We start from the raw sequence: 20,815 nt of genomic DNA on the forward strand, positions 1-20,815 counted from the left end.
TTGGGCGCAGCTCTAATTCTTCTTGTACGTTAGTTTTTTGGAGGCAATTCAAATCGGGACGGAGCTTTGTCCTTTGCCGTATCATGAATCTCTCTGTCCGCTTCCGCATGCCAGTGATCGTAGTCTGCTGATGTATGGATTCACTTTTGTCGTTGTCGACAGACAGAGGGTTCTGCATTGTTGTCGAAAGAAGGCATGGATTCCGAATAGTCTTGTTATTTTGCTGTTGAGGCCATGGCTACGTTACCGACAACTTTGAAAACTTCTGGGTATCTATCTCTTTGCCTTCCTCCCCGGTCTTCGCGTCACCGCTGGACAATGGTGTACTGCCATCATTGCCTTCAGCATTCGCGTCGTCCTCATCTTCTTCTTCCTCTTCCTCTTCCTCGTCATACTCATCGTCATCGTCGTCACCAGCCTCTCCGTCCTCGTCCTTCGACGAGGCCTGTTCAAGGATAGCCTTCTCCAGATCCTTGGCCATCTTCTTGGTGAAACCAGAGGCCTCTACCGTGGCGTCCAGTCTTGTTGCACCGCCTTTTCCGACAGTCTTTTTCGCATCCTTGAAGAATGGCCCCGGAGTCGTACTGGTGAAGTGGAATCTCTTGTCGAAAAAGCGCTTGACGCAGTTGACGTCGCGGTCGAAATACATCTCGGCATTTGTATGGTCCATAGACACCATTTGCGGGAAGTCAATGACGATGGGAATGAGCTTGATGGACTCCACCTCCCCCTCCTCCGTCGTTGTGGTGGTTACTTCTTCCTTGATCAGGATGTTGAACTCGTTAAAGTCACCGTGGATGAGCCCGTGCTTAGCCAAACGGAGAATCAACTCGATCAGTTCGGCGTACAGCGTGGCCGGATCAGGCACCTCGGAGATCTGGCGAAGGGGAAAGGAGTCGATAAAGGACATGACGATGGTGTGGCGGTTCTGGGCGATCGGTTCGGGCACGGGAAACCCCTCTTCCTTGAGCGCCTTCATGAAGGCAAACTCCTTCATGGCTGCTAACCGCGAGAGGTACATCCACGATCCCGACTGATTCTTCTTGAGGTAGTCACGGTTGGACTTGACTGTCCTGAAGGAAATGCGCCCCAGCCTGTGAATCTTGAGGATGAGTTGCTTGCCGTTGTCGTCGGCAACCATGACGATATCGCTCTCCTTTCCGACACCGACTCTGCTCCCTACACTGTAGACCTCCTTGCGCGTCGAGTACGTGTGCATGGCGAGGTAGTCGAGACCACCGTAGGAGAGGCGGTAGCCATCGTACTTGGCCTCCTTGACCTTGGCGATGAGGCCCACCTTGGCGAGGTTGGAGATGCATCTGTGCACACCGTTTGCTCCTCCACGAAGCCGTGACAGCCTCTCGATCAGCGGTGTCGGCACCAACTCGTGGTTTTTGCTGCCTTGCTCAACCTGGGGTACTTGTAAGTGGGCTGCGAGGGGCAATGGAGGGGTAAGGAGCGCACAGCTGCGAGGACTTTCCAATCCTCGGACGCCAGATGGCGCAGCGCTTTGGTATCCAAATGCATATTCACGAGATTGCGATTGATATACTCGAGGTTTGGCAAGCTGTTTCTATCTCGAGGGACGTGATCGCACCAAAACGAAACCTCAAATCTAGTTTGCGCCCGAAAAAAGCCCACCCCCACCAAGAAATTTCCATCAAGGTCGTGGTGGGATGGTTCGTAATCGTTATCGATAAGGCGATCGGGGGAACCTTTTTCTCAGCTCCGAGGTCACGTGTGGCTCTTGCGGCTAGTCACTTCCAGGTCTGTGCGCCGTTTGCATTTGGCAGGCAGGCAAGGCTCGCGTAACCGGGGAGCTCGACTTGTTGCTTAGCTTTACACAGCTCTCCCACCTTCTATCCCTCTCGATTCGAACCATCCGCCACCCCATTCTCTTCCGAACTCAATCATCGACGACGTTCGTCTCTCTCGACCAGAACATCGGTATCCGCGCATTTTCTTGACCGACATCCCGAGGACGCACCCCGCCCGCCCAGAGTCCACATCACTACGTCAAGATGGCGCAGGACAGCGAGAAGCCCACCGCCGCCGACAAGGGCAAGGGCAAGGCCGTGGAGGACAACAAGAAGGACAAGGCTCAGCCGAACGGCAAGAAGGAGGATGAGAAGATTGTCGATTGTGAGCAGCCTGAGGAGACATGGTGGGATATCAAGGTGGCTAACCGTTTGCAGCCGCAGAAGAGCTCAGCGAAGAGGACCAGCAGCTCAAGAACGAGCTGGATATGCTCGTTGAGCGCCTGACGGTATGCTTCACATTGCTAACTTTTGATATCGGAGGTCTCGGGCTGACAACCGGATCTAGGAATCCGATGCTTCCCTCTACAAGCCGGCCCTGGAGGCCATGAAGAACTTCATCAAGACGTCGACCTCGTCGATGACGGCCGTGCCGAAGCCCCTCAAGTTCCTTAGACCACACTACGAGACGATGACAAAACTGTACGAGGACTGGCCAGAGGGCGACAACAAGGTTTCTCTCGCAGATGTTTTGTCGGTAATTGGTATGACGTATTCGGATGAGGACCGACAGGACACCCTCAAGTACCGCCTGCTCGCACCGTCATCCGACATTGGCTCGTGGGGTCACGAATACACCCGGCATTTGGCGTTGGAGATTGGCGAGGTCTACGGCAAGAGGATAAACGCCGACGAGCCCACGAAGGACTTGGTGGACTTGGCCCTCATCCTCATTCCCTTGTTCCTACAGAGCAACGCGGAGGCCGATGCCGTGGACCTGATGAGCGAACTCGAGATCATCGACCAGATCCCCAACTACCTCGACAAGGACACCTACGGCCGCGTCTGCCTGTACATGGTCAGCATGGTCAACCTCCTGACGTACCCCGACAACGAACTCTTCCTCAAGACCGCCCACGACATCTACCTGAAGTACAAGGAGTACACCTTGGCAATGACGCTGGCCATCCGGTTGAATGACGTTGACCTGATCAAGGACGACTTCGAGAAGGCGGGCGACCCTGCCCTCAAGAAGCAGCTTGCCTTCTTGATTGCACGCCAACGAATCGCTATGGACGTACAGACCGATGACGGCGACAACGCCATTGTGGAGTGCCTGTCCAATCTTAAGTTGTCGGACCACTTCAAGTCGCTGGGCAAGGAGCTCAACATCCTTGACCCCAAGACAACAGAGGACATCTACAAGAGCCACCTCGAGAGCAGCCGTGTGGCGGGCATGACCAACTTGGACTCTGCGCGTCACAACCTTGCCGCTGCCTTTGTGAACGCCTTCGTCAACGCTGGCTTTGGTAACGACAAGATGATGCTCGTTGAGCACGACAAGGAGAGCTGGGTGTGGAAGACCAAGGGTGACGGCATGATGTCAACCGTGGCGTCGCTGGGTACCCTGCTGCTGTGGGATGTGGAGGCTGGACTGGATAAGATTGACAAGTACACTTACGCGGCGGAACCTGAGATCTTGGCCGGTTCGATGCTTGCTATTGGCATCATGAACTCCGGTGCTCATGTCGACTCGGAACCTGCCCTGGCCCTGCTGGGTGATGAGGACAAGCTCCACCATAAGAACCCGCTTGTCCGAACTGCCAGTATCATGGGTCTCGGTCTCTCCTACGCAGGCTCCAACAACGAGACTCTTCTGGAGCTTCTCCTTCCCATCATTACCGACTCTTCCCAGGACATGCAGATTTCCGCCATGGCTGCGTTGTCGTGTGGTCTGATCTTTACCGGCTCCTCCAGCCCCGAAGTCAGCGAGGCGATCGTCACAACTCTGCTCGATGACGAGCGCAAGAACCAGCTCACCGACAAGTGGACTCGCTTCCTTGCTCTCGGTCTTGGTCTGCTCTTCTTCGGCCGCCAAGAGGAGGTTGACGTTATTCTTGAGACTCTCAAGGCCGTCGACCACCCGATGGCGAAGCCCACCGCAGTGTTGGCCGAGATCTGCGCTTGGGCGGGTACTGGTGCCGTCTTGAAGATCCAGGAGCTCCTGCACATCTGCAACGAGCACATTGAGGATTCAGATGAGAAGAAGGGCGATGAGCTTCTTCAGTCTTATGCTGTTCTCGGTATCGCTCTGGTGGCCATGGGCGAAGACGTTGGCCAGGAGATGGTCTTGCGCCAGTTCGGTCATCTCATGCACTACGGCGAGCCCAACATCAGGAGGGCAGTTCCCCTGGCCATGGGTCTCATCAGCCCCAGTAACCCCCAGATGAAGGTCTACGACACGCTCTCAAGATACAGTCACGACAACGACAACGACGTCGCGATCAACGCCATCTTCGCCATGGGTCTGTTGGGTGCCGGTACCAACAACGCCAGACTGGCTCAGCTGCTCCGTCAACTGGCCAGCTTCTACCACCGCGACCAGGAGTCTCTGTTCATGGTGCGCATCGCACAGGGTCTGCTGCACATGGGCAAGGGAACCATGACTGTCAACCCCTTCCACACGGACCGCAACGTCCTCTCGCGCGTGTCGGCGGCAGGCTTGCTCTCAGTGTTGGTCGCCATGATCGACGCCAAGCAGTTCATCACATCGAACTCTCACTACCTGCTTTACTTCCTGGTGACGGCGATGCACCCCCGCTTCCTGGTCACTTTGGACGAGGACCTCAAGCCCCTCAAGGTCAACGTGCGCGTTGGTCAGGCAGTGGACGTTGTCGGCCAGGCGGGTCGGCCCAAGACTATTACCGGCTGGCAAACACAAAGCACGCCGGTCGTCCTGGCCTACGGCGAGCGTGCTGAGCTGGAAGACGAGCAGTACATCAGCTTGAACAGCACACTAGAGGGACTGGTTATTCTCAAGAAGGTGAGTCAAGTCGCATAGCCTGACCTTTGATCGTGATACTAACGTTGGACAGAACCCCGATTGGGAGGAGGACAAATAGAGCGTTATGAGTGATTTTGGGGTCTTGGGGTCGTAAGTTCAGGCTCGGAGCTGGGACACGATACACTGTATAGTAATTCTACATCTGCAAGTGGCATGCGGAAGGGCACCAGACAGATGGGATCCCGCGAATAGACGGATCGGTTTGCAATGAAATGGCGTTTGTCAGATCTAAACACTTACAGGAGCTGTGACAGTACGTGGTAAAGAAGTCGTTTACAGACGCCGCCATGCCGCGTGAAGCAACTTTGGCGGCTTCAGGTTCTGTGCAATCGGCATCATCTGCCGAAGGAAGTCGATGATGATGAGCAGACAAGTTTCGCGGCTCACGAGGACGGACTTTTGACCCACGAGGCGGCATCGCGATGGAAGCCGAGATGGAGTGTCGTCTTGGACGTCTTCCTTGTACGTAATACACGTCACTCTGGTTGGTGGTGGGATGTTGCCTGTAGCGATACGGGGGAGACGGGGAAGACGGACGGGATAGATAGGCATGGGGTTCACATCTGCATTGTATCTGCACCCTGGCGGTCTTGACGATGCGCTAGCGCTGACACGGCGTGCGGCGCCGATTTGCGGGTTGCAACAGGGCCCCATCATCCATCATCCCCTCCCTCTCCGTTAGTGTTGGTGCTGGGAGGGTCGAACCAGCCTGATGTGGGCAATGACAGGCATCGGGCGCGTGGCGGGGAGGGACGAATTGTGGCACCGGATGGTGATTTGGAGTGGGTCGGGAGTCGAATACGCGATGAAAGCGATGGCTCGTCGGGCCTTTGGCGGTGTTGACTCCAGGGTCCTTGTCGATACTCGTGTCCTCTAGCCTGATTGTTATCTCCGGGGGTTGCTTAGGGTGTTTGGCTGGTGGATGATGTTGGTGAGTCGGTTGTGATGGATATTCGTTATGGAAAATGCAGAGCTGAGCTTCGAGGATGGGATATGGCTGATTCATGGTGGTGACAAACTTGGCAAAAGACGTATTCCTCAATGCAGCATTTCTGAGACCTTTTCCGGCGGTGTCATTGGCCGATGAGTCAGATGGATTGGCGGATCGCCGGTGCACCTGCGCGCCCTGTAACTTACAAGTTTTCCAGCAGTTTTCCGCCCGTCAAATCGCCCTCGGCCACGGCGAATAGCGGCTTGCTTGGAGATGGTGTGGGTAACGCAATTGAACCGGGTGGGTAAGGCAAAAGGCACCAGCAGCGGTGGTCTAGCCGCATTTTTACAACAGCTGCGGGCGAAGACAGGATGACCTTGCTCCTCCCGAAGGACGAGGGGGGGGCCCTTGGAAGAGAGGTGCCTTTCCCGCACGATCTGTTTATTGCGGCGCGGGCGCGTCTTAAAGATGGTCTTATTCCCCAGCTTTTGCCTCGGGGGACATGGCCGACTGACCGCGTATGAACTTTCCTATCTCTCTCAGGTCTCTTCTGCGCCTCCCCCTTCTGTCTCTCTCTCCGAGTTTTCTCCTATCGTTGCTTTTGGTAACAACAACACCTCTCCGTTCGACAACCGGGCTGGGGAGAAAAGAAACTAATCATACGACAAGACCCCACGCCCACGGGTCGTTGAGACGGCTGCGACGTTGTCTCTGTCCGGCGCATAAAGTATTTGGGGGAGCGCAACCGGCCCTTTTTTTGGAGAAGCAGTGAGCACACCGGTCTCGGCACACCTCGTCATCTGGTGTTTACTACATCGCCGTCTCACTTGAGACCCGAAATCCGGATTGCCGATCCAGATCAGACTCAATTGGGGTCTTACGTCGAATTGCGCCATCCGGTCGATCTCAAAATAGGACATTGAAAGGAGGGCATTCACCAAGCAACCGCGAGACGGTGGCGGAACTCTCAACTTCACCACCAACACCACGATACCAACACCATGGGCGACGACCGCTCCATCCCGATCAAGGCTTCTTCGAGCCGCGACTTCGTGTCGCAACTCAGTTCCTCTTTTCGCTCGGGGACACCAACCGCACAAGAACTCCTGGCCAGAGACCTGGCAGAGTGCTCAGACGAAGAACACGCAGACGACAACGACGATGCCGTCGGCTCCGTGTCAGAATATGACGGTGACGAAGGGCCTCTGTTTTACCGCCGACCAAGCGGTGTAGCATTTGGCACCTCGCGCCCGGTCATGAACCCGCAGACTGTCGACTTGGAAGAGCCGCCATACCTGACCAGAGTCGAGAAGAAGCAGTCTCGCGATGCAGAGCGGAGTCTCCTCCGCGACAACCACGTCCTCCCACCAAAACACCCCCGAACGGATCACGAGTCTTTCTACCGCAGGGCATACCGCCGCCTCTTCAGCACAAAGGTCCCGCTCGAGCCTCACGACGAGGAGGCTCCGCAGATCGTCGTCCGTCGCCCGACCGAGTCCACGCCCCTGCTCTCCGGCGCCGCGCCTGCAGCACCGGGAGACGGCCAGGAGCACCTCAACGAGCAATGGGAAGCCGCCGTGGCGACCGGCCACCTCCGCACGACGTGGCAGCGCGAGGCCAAGACCATCGTCCAGTACGCCGCCCCCCTCGTCGTCACCTTCATGCTGCAGTACTCCATCAACGTCGTCTCCATCTTCGCCGTCGGCCGCATCGGCAAGATGGAGCTCGGCGCCGTGAGCCTGGCCACCATGACCGCCACCATCACCTGCTACGCGCCCTTCCAGGGCCTCGCAACCAGCCTCGACACTCTGTGCTCCCAGGCCTACGGCTCCGGCCACCGCCACTTGGTCGGCTTGCAGCTGCAGCGCATGACGTACTTCCTCCTCATGTGCTTCCTCCCGCTGGCCGTGCTGTGGTTCTTCGGAGACGCGGTCCTGGGCGCCATCATCCCGGAGCAGGAGTCCGCGCGCCTCGCGGGATTGTACCTTCGCGTGCTGATCCTGGGAGGCCCGGCCTTCGTCTGCTTCGAGGGCGGGAAGCGGTTTGTGCAGGCGCAGGGCCTGTTTCAGGCCACCACCTGGGTCCTCCTGATCGCGGCGCCCATCAACATCTTTGTCAACTGGTTCCTCGTGTGGCACCTGGGATGGGGCTTCATCGGCGCGCCCATCGCCGTCGTCTTCACCCAGAACCTGCTCCCGCTGCTCCTGTTCCTCTACGTGCGCTTCGTCGACGGCCACCAGTGCTGGGGCGGCTTCAGCAGCCGCGCGCTGTCGAACTGGGGACCCATGCTGCGCCTGGCGCTGCCGGGTATGATCATGATCGAGGCCGAGTACATGGCCTTCGAGGTGCTGACGCTGTTCTCGAGCCACTTCGGCGCCGAGTACCTGGCGGCGCAGAGCATCGTGCTCACGATGACGGCCATCACCTACCAGATCCCGTTCCCTGTCAGCATCGCGGCGTCCACGCGAATCGCAAACCTCATCGGTGCAGGGTTGGTGGATGCGGCAAAGACTACCGGCAGAGTGGTAAGTTTTCGCTAGCTCCGCACCGTCCCATGTCTCTCTCTCCCTTTTGTCTCCGGGCCGGGTAGTCTAACGTTTGTGTGTGACAGGCATTCGCTGCGGCTCTGATTGTAGGATTGTTCAACCTGGTCTTGTTCGGCGGCCTCCGCTTCCACCTCCCGCGGCTCTTCACCAACGACGACGAAGTGATTGCCATCGTCGCGGACGTGCTGCCGCTGTGCGCGCTGATGCAGGTCTTTGACGGCCTCACCGCGGGCGCCCACGGGCTCCTGCGGGGTATCGGACGGCCCGCGATCGGAGGGTACACCAACCTGGTGGTGTACTACCTGATTGCGCTGCCGGTGTCGTTCTCGACCGGCTTCGCGCTGGACTGGAAGCTCAAGGGGCTGTGGACTGGTGTCACGATTGGACTCGCGCTGTAAGTGATCACGCGAATGAGACTCCAAGATTGCTCGACGATGAGATGTCGAAAACTGTTTTACTGACTGAGTGGTGCACAGGGTCTCGGTCATTGAGTATGCGTTCGTCGTGCTCTTCGACTGGCACAAGGCGGCGAGGGAAGCGGAGTCGAGGAACAGCTCCCAGTGAAACGAGCACATTCCTCAGCTGAAGGAGGCAGATGGCGGTAGCTCATCAACAGTCAGCCGGTGGGAATCGGAGGGTTAAACATATACTACAAGACTGTGCAGCGTTTTTACGGTCGGACACTTTAAAAGGTTTGGGGTCATATGCATGGAACATGTACGACCCATGTGGGCTTGGGAAAAGCGGTGGATTCGCTTTACTAATAATGCCTGATGACGATAATGATGTGTTGCATCTTTGTAGCGTCGGAAGCACCATATAATGATGGGACATCATTTGATTTACGTATAGCACAGCAAGCAAGCAAGCATAATGAGAATAGCAGTATTTTGCACTTGAGTGGAAGTAATCGAACACGAAGGGGAAAGAACTTGGCTTGGCCGTTGTCCGTTTTGGAGAGTCTGTTCTTCTCACCTCAGAAATCCTTATCAGCTTGTAAGTGCGGTCTGTGACTGTTGGTGCCATTGGCGCGCTCAGGTGATGACGGACGTCCGTGGTTCAGCGAGCGTTAGGTTCGGGTTCCTAAAGGGCTTGGCCGGTGCGAAGGAGGGAAATGGAATGCCCGAAACGGCATGTTCCCGGTCTTCGGGTGCTGGGTTCGGATCCAATCGGAGCGGAGACATTTGACTTCGTTCCTGAGTTCCGGCGCGTGGTTGAGTACTGTTTCCTGTGCTGGGGGTTGTAGCTAAACCATGGAACAGAGAGAGTATTACTTGAACGAAATGGTTGTCGTTAGCAAGAAACGGAAAGCTGTTACGTCGTGGGATCGTATGTGTCCGAATAAACTGCAAATAAAGTGTCCGGGCTGGTCTTGGTGCTGCAGGGGAAATGACATCGAATTCGAAGCGGTCGAGCCTTTGCTTTCCCCCACTGCCCCTCCTCCTCCAATGGCACAGGCCGCATGACGGTACGGCCTAGAGCTGACAGGGGTGCAAGCAAACACAATTATTTTACCGCCTCAGCAACGGTGAACAGGGGTGGTCAGCTTTTTGCCTGCCCATGCAAACGACCCCTCCTTTTCGCTTGCGCCGCCATTTTTTGTTGTGCTTATGAGAGAGAGTAAACTGTCCGATCATTCTCGAGTCAAACTCGACCAGACAACCCTTCGCACTTTCGCACATTACGTGGGGGAAAAAAGCTCCGACCGCGGATAACATATAACCCCAGCGAGGTCCCCGCGCGAGCTTTCACTTCGTTCCGTTCCAATTGAGTGGGAGAAAGAGAGAACAGGTAAATCTGTACCTACGATATCTATCTGGCGCGCGCAAACATGTCGACCACCACCACCACGAACACCGAGGCCATCACGGCCGAGTCGATCCTCCGCCTCTTCCCCGATATCGACACCAGCACCGAGGCGCTCTCCGGCCACGATGCCGAGCAGATTCGGCTGATGGACGAGGTGTGCATCGTCCTCGACGAGAACGACAAGCCCATCGGCAACGCCAGCAAGAAGGCCTGTCAGTCTACCCCCCTTGCTTTCTTCCCCTCGGTTCTACAGTTGCTGACTCTTTTCCACTGCCCAGGCCACCTGATGACCAACATCGACAAAGGCCTCCTGCACCGCGCCTTCTCCGTCTTCCTGTTCGACTCGGAGGACCGCCTGCTCCTGCAGCAACGCGCGTCCGAGAAGATCACCTTCCCCGACATGTGGACCAACACGTGCTGCTCGCACCCGCTGGGCATCCCCGGCGAGACGGGCTCGAACCTGGAGGACTCGGTTGCCGGCGTGAAGCGCGCCGCGCAGAGGAAGCTGGAGCACGAGCTCGGCATCGACCCCAAGCAGGTCCCGTTCGAGGACTTCCACTTCCTGACGAGGATTCACTACAAGGCGCCCAGCGATGGGAAGTGGGGAGAGCACGAGAGTGAGTATTATGTTGCTGTGTTGGATGTGCCTGCGTTGGACACAGGGTAGTTGAGACGAGCGCTGACGACGTTTTGACAGTTGACTACATCCTCTTCATCAAGGCCAACGTCGACCTCAACATCAACAAGAACGAGGTCCAGGCCACGCAGTACGTCAGCGCCGACGAGCTGAAGAATCTGTTCAAGCAGCCCGACCTCAAGTTCACGCCGTGGTTCAAGCTCATCTGCGAGAGCATGCTGTTTGAGTGGTGGTCGAACCTTAACTCCGGTTTGGAGAAGTACACCAACGAGCAGGAGATTCGTCGCATGTAGGGAGGTGTTTCCTACTAAGGGTCTTAGACTTGGTGCGAGGGGAGAAGTTGACGCTAATAAGAGAGATGTGGGAGGAGTGTATGGTGTGATTGAAAAGCTGTGGACGATGAGTTCATGTTGACGCGAGGCCATCGTAGGGTGGCTCTTCTTTTTCCTGATTTTGTGTTTTGATAATCCTAGATATCCAACCCTTTCATAACACATGAATACAACTACGGACGCTGGCTTTGCGGAGGCCGCGTTGGGCATAAGATGAAGAAAACGAGAGGGATTCAAAGAACAAGTCTGTGGACGAACGAGATCCTTCGAGTCTCGACATCATCTTGCAAAAAAAGGAAAATAGGCGTTGATCTTCGTATGTGAAGTATTTTGTGTTTTCCTCCGGTCAGCGGACTATCGTCAGCCTTCACTCTCGAACGGACGCTGGCGAAATTTTCTAGCAAGAGGATGGGTTTTTTTCTCCCTTCTTTTGTTCTCTTCATCAAACTCTTCTCATGCCCACAACAAGATTGCTTGCCCCGACTACCTGGTTTGGTTGCTCCTTCCAGACAAGGCCGACAGCGCCTGCCGATATTAAACAACCTTATCTCCACCCATCTCCATCTTTCACTTTCCCTCTCACTCACTACCCATCATCCAAAGGGTTTTACTTGCCATTATTCGCTATCAAGATGCAGAATCTGACGGCCTCACGTGAAGGTGAGGCCGAGATGGGATACAGGGCCCGCGCCGACGAGGAGCACCCCTCGAAGCGACCAAGATTCCCCCGCACATCTACAACAATCGACTCGCGCTCAGGCGCGGCGTGGGACCTCGATTTGTTCGGACTGGACAACAGCAATGGTGGACCTTCAGATGAGCCACATTTCACTGCTTACATCAAATCCGAAGAGCAACCCGAAGAGGAACTTCCTACAACCGACGCAATTCAAGCTACGATCGACCTCTATGGCGCCTCCACCGCGTCAAAGGTCCCGAAGAACTCTGTGCCTACAATGAGAGACTGCAAGCTGAGTATGACGGGTTGTTGGCAATGGCCCAGAGTCTCGACAGACACCATCACGGATGACCAGGCCCTCGCGCTCGACTATCTCGTCGAACTGTTCAACAGAGATCCCAACAACATCATACTATCGGCATCAAAGAAGCACGAGTCTCTGAAGAAAGTCTACACGAGACGTAGCAAAACAATCAATGAACTCGGCTATCTCTCCTCACACGCCGCCATCAGAGCAGTACGAAGCTCTTTGAGGCTTAATCGCCAACCGGACTTTCACGATGTCCTGGTGTGTACCGCACTCTATCACCAGGGCCCGCCTGCCAAGTGGAAGAAGTACCGATACATCATGGACGTCTTCCGCTTCTCGTCTTATCTGGTCAACCTCCAGCAAGCTCCGAATGTGAATGACGACACCTTTGCCGGATATCTTCAGCACTTCAATCTCGTCAGATACCACCACCCAAAGCTTGACAGGCTAAGGGCCGAGCCCGGCAACGAGATTGGGGCCTCGCAGCAGCAACACGGGGACGGGCTCAACAAGCAAGAGGTGATGGTACCGAAGCGAGACTACGACGACCTCAAAGCGCGATTCGATAGATTGCAAGACAACCACAACTCACTCCTGCGGGAGATTGCTGGTCTTCAGCGCCGATTCGATCCTTTCACTTCGTCGGGTGGCTATCCGCTTGTGGCATAAGTTGATGACCTTCAGCGCCAAGTCACGAGATGCGGCAGAGAGAGTTGAGGGTGAAAGTTGAGGAGATTGAAGAGGGTTGTCTTGCTTGGACCGGGACACAATAGCACAACAGGCCCCTAATCACAGGAACCCACGACGGAAGCTATTTGCAATCAGCTGAGCAGGGAGAGTTCATGACACAGACAATGAACATTTTGCTTTTGCGTGGAAAGGAGCAACACTACGAGACCATACTAGTGTATAAGTAATACAAACGCCATTTTGCGATGCTTGCAATCCGCGCTGTTGACTAAAGTCCCTACGCATTAGAATCCCCCCGGATTTTGTCCGTGCAACTAACTATTCCTTGCTACCTCTATGATTGCCTTTGCTGCCTCTACTATTATACTTGCTGCTCCCCAGTAGTGCTAGTATCGTCCTTGTTATTCATTGGCATTACACCAGTATTCGACCCGAAACGTGGAATGATCTTGGACTTTACTGCACAGTCGTGCCAAGAAAATCCGTGTCACTGTCCTAACTAACAATGCTTCTAGGAAAAGTCCGACGACGCATACAATTATCACATAGCTTCAAATGAGCACAAACACCAAACTGAATTTTGTAAGTGGTTGTGTTCTCCCTTGCTCCAAAATCATGAACTAGCACTTGACTTACACATCATTGTAAGAAACAGGGAAAAGGTGCTGAGGGAAGGAGCGTGGGTGGTGACGGAAACCGTCGTCCCGGGCGTCCAAATGCTTACACAACGCATGTGTTGGTTGCCCTAGCCAGCTTGCCACCCCGATACTCTTCTGAGCGTCCAAGTGAGACAAGATTCGATCTCCCAAACAAACACCGACAGACACAGTGTGTTTGTCCAACGCAGCAACGGCATGGCGATCCCTCGCCTGCCAGCTTGGCATATGCACCCCACGTGCGCCAGTTGGGATCGTCACATCACAAACTTCGGCGGTGCATCCGAGCCTTATCGCAGCGTTCCTCTCGACCTGCTCGGCGCGCCTCGGCGAGCTGACGGGACAGAACACTTGACAGAGCCTCCACAGATGACAAGCATCTGCAGGTGTGTATGAGGACCAGTAACTTTGTTGAGGAGAGGCCGGGCTCCATTGGACACGACGGTATGGGCGGCTCAGAGCGGAGCGGGGCACACGGTGCGGCCTCGCCCGGACACCGCCGGGGAGGGCCGTGGCTCCACCGTCGGAGCTGATAGGCAAAGAGTGGGAACGCCTTGGCCGCATGAGGTTTCACAGCGAACTATGCCGTTGTTGGCATGTGCACCCGCGTCGATTGGATGTTCCTTCTCATGTACGTGTACGAAGTAACAAGGTGAAGGATGTGAATCACATCCAGCTGGCAATCACTGGGAAACCTGACCCAGAGATAGGTAGGTAATGTCTCTCCTTGGTGGCTGGCCACTACCAACCTTTCCCCGCACACTCTACTTCATCCTCCCGTCACCAAGAAACAAAGTCAACATCGTGCGTCGTTCTCAACCACTTGCCCGATAGACCGGTCCTCCCATTGGAATGGAGAAAAACGCCGTTGGCCTAGACTTGCATACCCGCCCGCGCCGGCCTTTTATCAGTAACCACCAGTGCTGATGCCGCACACCAACACATGCTCGATTCCGACACATCAAGCGTCCTTCTCCCAGATGCACAATCCAGGACATCCCGGCCTTGTCTTGTGCCCAGTGCCGCTTAAAGCTTATATGGAGCTGTCCTCGTGCCTCTCTTATTACGGCATATCTGGACGATTATCGAATCCCATCAGCACGGTTCTGGCTAGTGGTGAGCCAAGCCAAGACGGATACCAAAGGCAAACCTAGGCAAAGTTGCCCGCATATTGTCGGTGCGAGCAGAGCTGCCTGCCGTCGTTCCCCCGCAGCTGAATGGGTACGGTGATAGTCGATCAGACGTTCTCGTCGTGTTCGGCCTGAGTTCTACAGCAGATAGGCAACATGCCTCCCCACCATTCCAATACTCATCAGTCGTACTGCGGTAGATGTACAACAAAGGCACGGCACGATCGCCCTGCTCGGTAGCTTCTCTCAACATCCCGCAGTCCATGGCCGCCACAGCCCAAGTCCCTTCGCCCCCAATGCCAGCTATGGGTAGCTGCAGCCCCTCCATCCCGCGCGAGGTCCCTTTGCCCTCCATATCTCTAGTCGTCTAGGCCGATGTCTCACTCTCCCTTCGTCCCATCCCTACTCTAACCGTCTGGTCTAGTGACATTCCCAAACTACATAATCCTCTTTCCTCTCCGCTCCTGCCCTGGTCTAATCTTCCGCCCCTCTCTTCTTCTCACCATCATCACACACTTTGGATAGGCTCTCGTCGACAGTTTGTACCTGGGTTTTCCACCTGGACAAGGATCAGGATTTAAAAGTCCTATCTGTTGTATCGAGAGTTCTCCCGCTCTCGAAAGCCCCAAGTTCCTGGGGGCAGATCTCTGAACAAGAACACAGCCGCGAGCTGTGCTTTTTTGCTAGACTGCTACTCGCTCAACTTCCAAATCGAAACAAATCACTGCTCTTATTCAAAAGACATTCAGATACACTTCCATCTCTACCGCACACATATTCTCTTGAAGCTTCCTTGAAACCTACGACCATTACTCCCACATCATCCCGTACATTGCACATCGTGAAGGCCTCGACACCTCGCTGACGGGCACCTCCATCCCACCCACAACTCGAACTTCAACTACCAATCCAAAGGATCTAACCCGTCAAATCATTATTGATGTCGGTTGACCTTCGCACAAGCCTCAATTGCCTGCGTCACCCATCCAGATTTATGCCCGTCTCGAGAACACAACTCTCGAGAGTACATACGGGCGACAGTATACAGAATTTAAGTAAGTCTTTACCTCACAGTCACCCCACATGAGTCGAAGATACTGATCCCAGTTCCAACAGATTCGTGAACAAGACAGGCTCTCCGTAAAAGGAAACCCCGTCATGGAGCACGTAAGCAAAAGCGTCACCCTCGTCGAGCTCAAACGCTCTCTCGTGCCCCCGAAGTGGGAGGATACCGTGCGTGTCATTGGCATGTCGGAGTGCAAGGAGGCCGGCCTCTCGCTGGCCCATGCCTTTGCTGCTGATGATCTTAGCCAGTACCTCCTCGACGCCCACGACATGGCCGGATACTCCCCCGAGCACAAGTGGAAGCTGCACGTCGACATCATGACTTACATCACAGCCTCCCACTGCTACGACGGCCTCGTCACCACCATCGGCCCCGATCACGATGGTGTTGCTCTCTGGTGAGTAACCGACTCGGTCCTTCGTGTTTGTGAACCTGGCATCTGATATCGTCGAGAAGAAAGATGACTGGAGTTGAACAAAAGTTTTCGTTAGTGGCAACTCTGAGCTAACATGAGATCGGACATATACAGGATGCCTCCCGGAACGGACGACGGCTGGCTGACCATCTTCCGCAGTGGTATGTGGCGGCTCTACTACCAATTCACCGCGGAGGGCAGACGCCGCTACTACGACGAGCTGATGCCCCTTTTGCACACCACCAAGCACGAGGTCATGGGCGACCGCGACAACGACTGCTACTACCTCGTCTACCTGGGGACCAAGCCCAGCGCCCGGGGAAAAGGGTACGCGCGGAAGCTGCTCAACGACATGATCGAGAGGGTACGTCTTACTAGCATCGAACACGAACCACGAAGTACTCTGAACAACTCTGATTGTCGTAAAACAGGCCGATGCGGAAAACCGCGCCGTGTACCTCGAGTCGAGCTCCCTCGCCAACAACGCCTACTACCGCAAGTTCGGCTTCGAGTACAAACGTGAGATCCAGCTGACCAGTGGAAACACCCCCGTCAGCCTGTTCGTCATGGTCCGCGAGCCGGTCCAGCGCAAGGCTGGCGCGGGCGTGGGCACGTACTCGGCCGTTGTGTCGAGCAACATCAAGCTGCAAGTCAACGTCGCCATGAAGGAGGTGGTGCGGGCGTAAGCGATGACACAGTGCCGTTGAAGGCTTGTTAGTCAGTCACCTTTTCCCCTGACCTGGAGATGAAGTGATGTGATGAAACAGGTAGATGAATGATGGGAAGTTGGGGAAGTTCTTCTTTTTCTCAGTCCCTTTCGGGCTTGCGCCTCCGTCTTTTAATGCTGACCTACGCTGAAGTGTTCAACCTTCCCCTGAGGGGCGTGCCCGATACAACATCGGTGCAAACTTTCTTGACTCACTGTCTCTATCGCAGAGGATGTTCCAAGATGTGATGATTTTGCAGATGTTTTTCTCTTTTCTCCTGTCTCTTTTCAGTTCGCCTTGTATCTACCAACTAGCTGTAGTCGTTCATTAGAATACCGACCAATTCACTCATTTCATTCATACAGCTGAAAATGATGGGTATCGCGGGAGCACCGGTGTCCCGTTGCCTCGCCACTTTTTGTTGTGATAGGATATCAGTCCTCCGCGACCCGCCTCTTGTCGCAGTCCCGACGTATAGTCTTTTTCTCGGTTCTCTCGATCAACCTGACAAATCATCCGTCCCAGAGGCGCCTGATCAGTAGTCGAGGATAGCCCACGTCTCGTCGTCGATGGTGGTGTAAATCAGACCCTGGCCGAGCAGCTCGTCGGCCGCACCCATGACGTCCCGCATGCTCATCCCCGCGCCGCCCGAGATCTGCTGGATGTGCACGCCCTCGTTCCCGCCGGGGGCGTTGTTGATGAAGTTGAACATCTTCTGCGCGTTGGCCGTGCACCCCCTCAACTTGCCCGCGTGGGCCGAGTTACCACCGGCGCCGCCGGCACCCGCACCGCCGCCGTACGAGTCGTTGCCGTCGACGAACATGCTATCGCCGCCGCCGGCACCGCCGTTGGCACCGGCACCGTCGGCGCCCAGGGGGCCCTTTGTGAAGTAGAGGTGGACGTAGGTGGCCTCGAGGAGGTGGTAGTTGACCTCGTTGAAGTCCTGGACGGGGCGGATGAAGTGGGCGCCGACGTGGCGCTTGCCGTTGAAGGACTTGATGCGGCCCCAGACGCGGACGTGGGCGTCGGGCTCGAGGTTGGCGGCGTCGTCGTCCTTCTTGTCCGTGTCGACCCACTTCTTGGCCTCGATCAGGCCGGTGCCGTCGTCGAGTTTGAGGGTGATGTTTGTCGGTTGCGGGGAGACTTGGCGGATTTGGGCGACGAAGGTTACCTTTTTGAGACGCGGGGTTAGAGAAAAGAATTCTTGTCTCGGAATGTCGTTGTGTGGAGAAGAGGTAGGAGACGTACTTGTGTGACTGTGGTTCCGTCAATCTTGAAGTCGGCACCGGGGTAGGCTTCCTCTGCGTCGATGATTTGCTTGATCGTCACGGGCCGGAGGGATTCTTCGCTATACGCCTGTTTGTACTCGTCTTAGCCATATGTTCTTCCCGGAGACAACTAGGTGCAAATGAGGTTCGGATGCGTACCTTGCCACCGCCTTGGCTGTTCTGTTGCGACCCACCGTAGACGAAGCCGCCTCCCTCGTCGCCTCCCTGGGCTCCGTATGATGTTTTTTGGTATCCTCCGTATGCAGCTGAGTTGGACAAAGTTAGTTATTCGATGTGTATATAGAGACAATGAGGTGAAAGCTCACACATTGTGTGTATCGGTTGTGGTTTCGAGGTTGACGTATGTTGGGAGGGGTGAAATTTGTCGTGACGCAGAGATGTGAAGGGTGGTCTTTTGGGTAGACGCGTCTTTACGCGACGGGGGTTTAATTGATGCACGCCACGCTGCTGACTGGCGGTGCCCCGCGTTGACTGGGCACTCTAGGTTGTTGGGGCGATTATGTAATGAAGACACATGGTCTGTGCTTAAGGCAATGACATCCATGGATCGAGGTTCCGACAGGTACCCTTCGTCTTCGGATGCTGTTCCATTAATGCGACGGATTATTGAGCCGAAAATCACCTCCGTTATGATTAATATTCGTCAAGATTCGGCCTCCTCCCGATGGTCACAAACAAGACCCGATACTTTCCTTCCTCCTCACCGAAGTCTCTCAGGCAGTCCAGCTGGAGCTCGGCGACTTTTTCTCTGCTGAAGCCCATGTCCTCCGTCGACCTCGCTATCATGTGCCAGAACAGGGACGTCGGGTCGTCAACCAACAGGTCCATCAGCAACTTAGCCTCTGGCTGCTCTTCAAGAGCCCCCTTCCAGTACGGTATCCTCAGAGGCACCTGTTGGATGTCCACGAAGCCGGCTTGACGCATATAACCGGGCACATTCAGCCCTGCGTCTGGGTCAAGACCCTTCTTCGAGAGTCCCTTCCTCGTGGCCCGGAGCCATTCCCACTCCGTTTTAGCTCGGAAGCCCTCGGGTCTGGCACTGATACCGGGTTCAAACCACGCGTCCACGCAGGACTCGCTCATCTGCGCCCACCCGCCGGGACGCAGCAACTCAAAGACGTGCTTCGCGTAGCCCCGCCAGTCCGTGAGACCGCACACCAGCAGCCGGCTCCAGGCGAAGTCGACGCTCCCCGGACGCAAGCGCGGATCCGTACCCGCCAGCTTGTAAAAGTCCCCTTGTATGAACTCGAGGCGTGGCCCGGCGGCGGTGGAGTCATCTCCGGGCAGAGGCGGCACGGGTGTCAGGTCGATGCCGTAGACGACGCGGGCGTGTGGGAAGAGGGCGCGAAGATCTCGGGTCATGGCCCCACCGCCGCAGCCGATGTCGATGATGGTCGAGACGGGCTCTTGTACCGGTGCGCGGATGGGATTGTTGTTGAACAGTGCGGTGAAGGCGCAGTTCATCTCGAAGAGACGCTTGCGTTCCGCATTATCGTTGGGCAAGATGTAGGCGTCATTGACGGTCTGGAAGGTTGGGTTGCGAGACCTGAGGTCTTCGGCGGTGAAGTCTGCCATTTCTGCGACTTACTGAAATTGAGAGACACCCTCAAGAGTGCAGAGCCCACGTTCATTAGATGTCGGATAGTGGCGGATGATATAGTCTGCATGCTGCATGGCCTCTGCCCAGAGCCTTGGGGAACCATGGCGGGCTGGATCTGCTCGACTCTACAGGATCCTTTGCAACTCACATCTCAGCCCCCGAGATGCAGTTCTCTAGATGCAAAATCTCACAGGTCTTATCGTCTGTGGATGACAACATGAAGGAGTGGTGATGGGCTTCTTATCCTGATTCGTTCGACTTCAGCCTGCCGCTAGTCAGCCGTCACAGGGCCAAGCCAAGACATCCTCTATTGAGATGATGAGCGCCAAACCATTCGCTCAATGCTGACTCTAACGTCAATCGTGAATGCTCAGTTCTTTTGTAAGCCGCTAATAAAGATAACGGCTGCGACGGCAATTCCTCACAATCCTGGAGTCTAGTTCTTTTGCAAAACGCTCGAACTATGTACATCATCTACAACTCGTCCTCAATTCATGGGATGAGAGAGAAGCAAGGAAGAGGGCCTTCCTTTCAAGCCCAAAACCATCTGAAGTGATCTCTACAGACAACATCTCATATTCGTATCAGAGGGTGGTAGATATTGATGAGGGTGTCTTAGTCGATTGCAGCCATAAGCAAGCCATAAGCAAGATGCGATCCAAGCTGCTCGAATCAGGCTCGGGAGATGATGTGATAGGTAGGAAGAAGTAATCCAGACCGAACGAGGTGTGCTGAACCAGAAAGTGACTGGACATTTCATACCTGGGAAAACAGACGACGCTCCATTATCAGGCAATTACCAAGGTATTACATAGCTTCATCTTGCTCTTCATCATTCATTACTTTCTGGTGTTTATTACGATTTACGATATACGTTTTTGACGAACCACATCTGATATTCTTCGCTAGACACGGAATGGTCAACAAAACGTGCTATGGTCGTGGGTTATTGCCGATATCGTCCATCATTATTAATCCCGGCCTTCATCCGAGCATTTGAGACTAATCACGATGACAGCAACATTTGCAAGGTCTCCCTCATGACATTGGGCAACGATGTGCGACTCAGCAACAGCAGAATGGTGGCAAGGAATTCTGTAGCTTATTCTGAAACTAACTCACATTTGAGAATAGCGTCGAAAATCTTCAAGAATGCGTACTGCAAAGACGGTTCTGGCATTCTTCCACGAGATTCTC

General features: G+C 55.1%; 7 protein-coding genes across 7 annotated transcripts; 5 read left to right on the forward strand and 2 right to left on the reverse strand.

Annotated features, from left to right (window-relative positions):
* Positions 1 to 238: 238 nt before the first annotated feature.
* CkaCkLH20_00733 (RIO1 family protein) lies at positions 239 to 1,527 on the reverse strand (the record flags this gene model as incomplete). The annotated part of the gene is made up of 2 exons (XM_038883453.1): positions 239 to 1,411; positions 1,465 to 1,527. 2 exons carry the CDS (start codon positions 1,525 to 1,527, stop codon positions 239 to 241), a joined length of 1,236 nt encoding a protein of 411 aa, XP_038751048.1.
* Positions 1,528 to 2,021: 494 nt separating this feature from the next.
* CkaCkLH20_00734 (26s proteasome regulatory subunit rpn-1) lies at positions 2,022 to 4,879 on the forward strand (the record flags this gene model as incomplete). The annotated part of the gene is made up of 4 exons (XM_038883454.1): positions 2,022 to 2,142; positions 2,196 to 2,266; positions 2,326 to 4,800; positions 4,853 to 4,879. The coding sequence occupies 4 exons, from the start codon at positions 2,022 to 2,024 to the stop codon at positions 4,877 to 4,879; spliced, it is 2,694 nt and encodes an 897-aa protein (XP_038751049.1).
* A 1,874-nt stretch (positions 4,880 to 6,753) lies between these two features.
* Positions 6,754 to 8,862, forward strand: CkaCkLH20_00735 (mate efflux family protein; the record flags this gene model as incomplete). Its single annotated transcript, XM_038883455.1, has 3 exons — positions 6,754 to 8,277; positions 8,364 to 8,692; positions 8,775 to 8,862. 3 exons carry the CDS (start codon positions 6,754 to 6,756, stop codon positions 8,860 to 8,862), a joined length of 1,941 nt encoding a protein of 646 aa, XP_038751050.1.
* Positions 8,863 to 10,129: 1,267 nt separating this feature from the next.
* On the forward strand, positions 10,130 to 11,037 carry CkaCkLH20_00736 (isopentenyl-diphosphate delta-isomerase; the record flags this gene model as incomplete). Its single annotated transcript, XM_038883456.1, has 3 exons — positions 10,130 to 10,319; positions 10,386 to 10,724; positions 10,805 to 11,037. The coding sequence occupies 3 exons, from the start codon at positions 10,130 to 10,132 to the stop codon at positions 11,035 to 11,037; spliced, it is 762 nt and encodes a 253-aa protein (XP_038751051.1).
* Positions 11,038 to 11,708: 671 nt separating this feature from the next.
* Positions 11,709 to 12,734, forward strand: CkaCkLH20_00737 (uncharacterized protein; the record flags this gene model as incomplete). The annotated part of the gene is made up of 1 exon (XM_038883457.1): positions 11,709 to 12,734. The coding sequence occupies one exon, from the start codon at positions 11,709 to 11,711 to the stop codon at positions 12,732 to 12,734; it is 1,026 nt and encodes a 341-aa protein (XP_038751052.1).
* A 2,965-nt stretch (positions 12,735 to 15,699) lies between these two features.
* On the forward strand, positions 15,700 to 16,708 carry CkaCkLH20_00738 (uncharacterized protein; the record flags this gene model as incomplete). Its single annotated transcript, XM_038883458.1, has 3 exons — positions 15,700 to 16,004; positions 16,137 to 16,386; positions 16,454 to 16,708. The coding sequence occupies 3 exons, from the start codon at positions 15,700 to 15,702 to the stop codon at positions 16,706 to 16,708; spliced, it is 810 nt and encodes a 269-aa protein (XP_038751053.1).
* A 556-nt stretch (positions 16,709 to 17,264) lies between these two features.
* CkaCkLH20_00739 (putative replication factor-a protein) lies at positions 17,265 to 19,593 on the reverse strand (the record flags this gene model as incomplete). Its single annotated transcript, XM_038883459.1, has 4 exons — positions 17,265 to 17,900; positions 17,978 to 18,085; positions 18,157 to 18,263; positions 18,723 to 19,593. The coding sequence occupies 4 exons, from the start codon at positions 19,591 to 19,593 to the stop codon at positions 17,265 to 17,267; spliced, it is 1,722 nt and encodes a 573-aa protein (XP_038751054.1).
* Positions 19,594 to 20,815: the final 1,222 nt, after the last annotated feature.

Source organism: Colletotrichum karsti, assembly GCF_011947395.1.
Source record: "Colletotrichum karsti strain CkLH20 chromosome Unknown Scaffold2, whole genome shotgun sequence".
In the NCBI taxonomy this organism is placed as follows: domain Eukaryota; kingdom Fungi; phylum Ascomycota; class Sordariomycetes; order Glomerellales; family Glomerellaceae; genus Colletotrichum; species Colletotrichum karsti.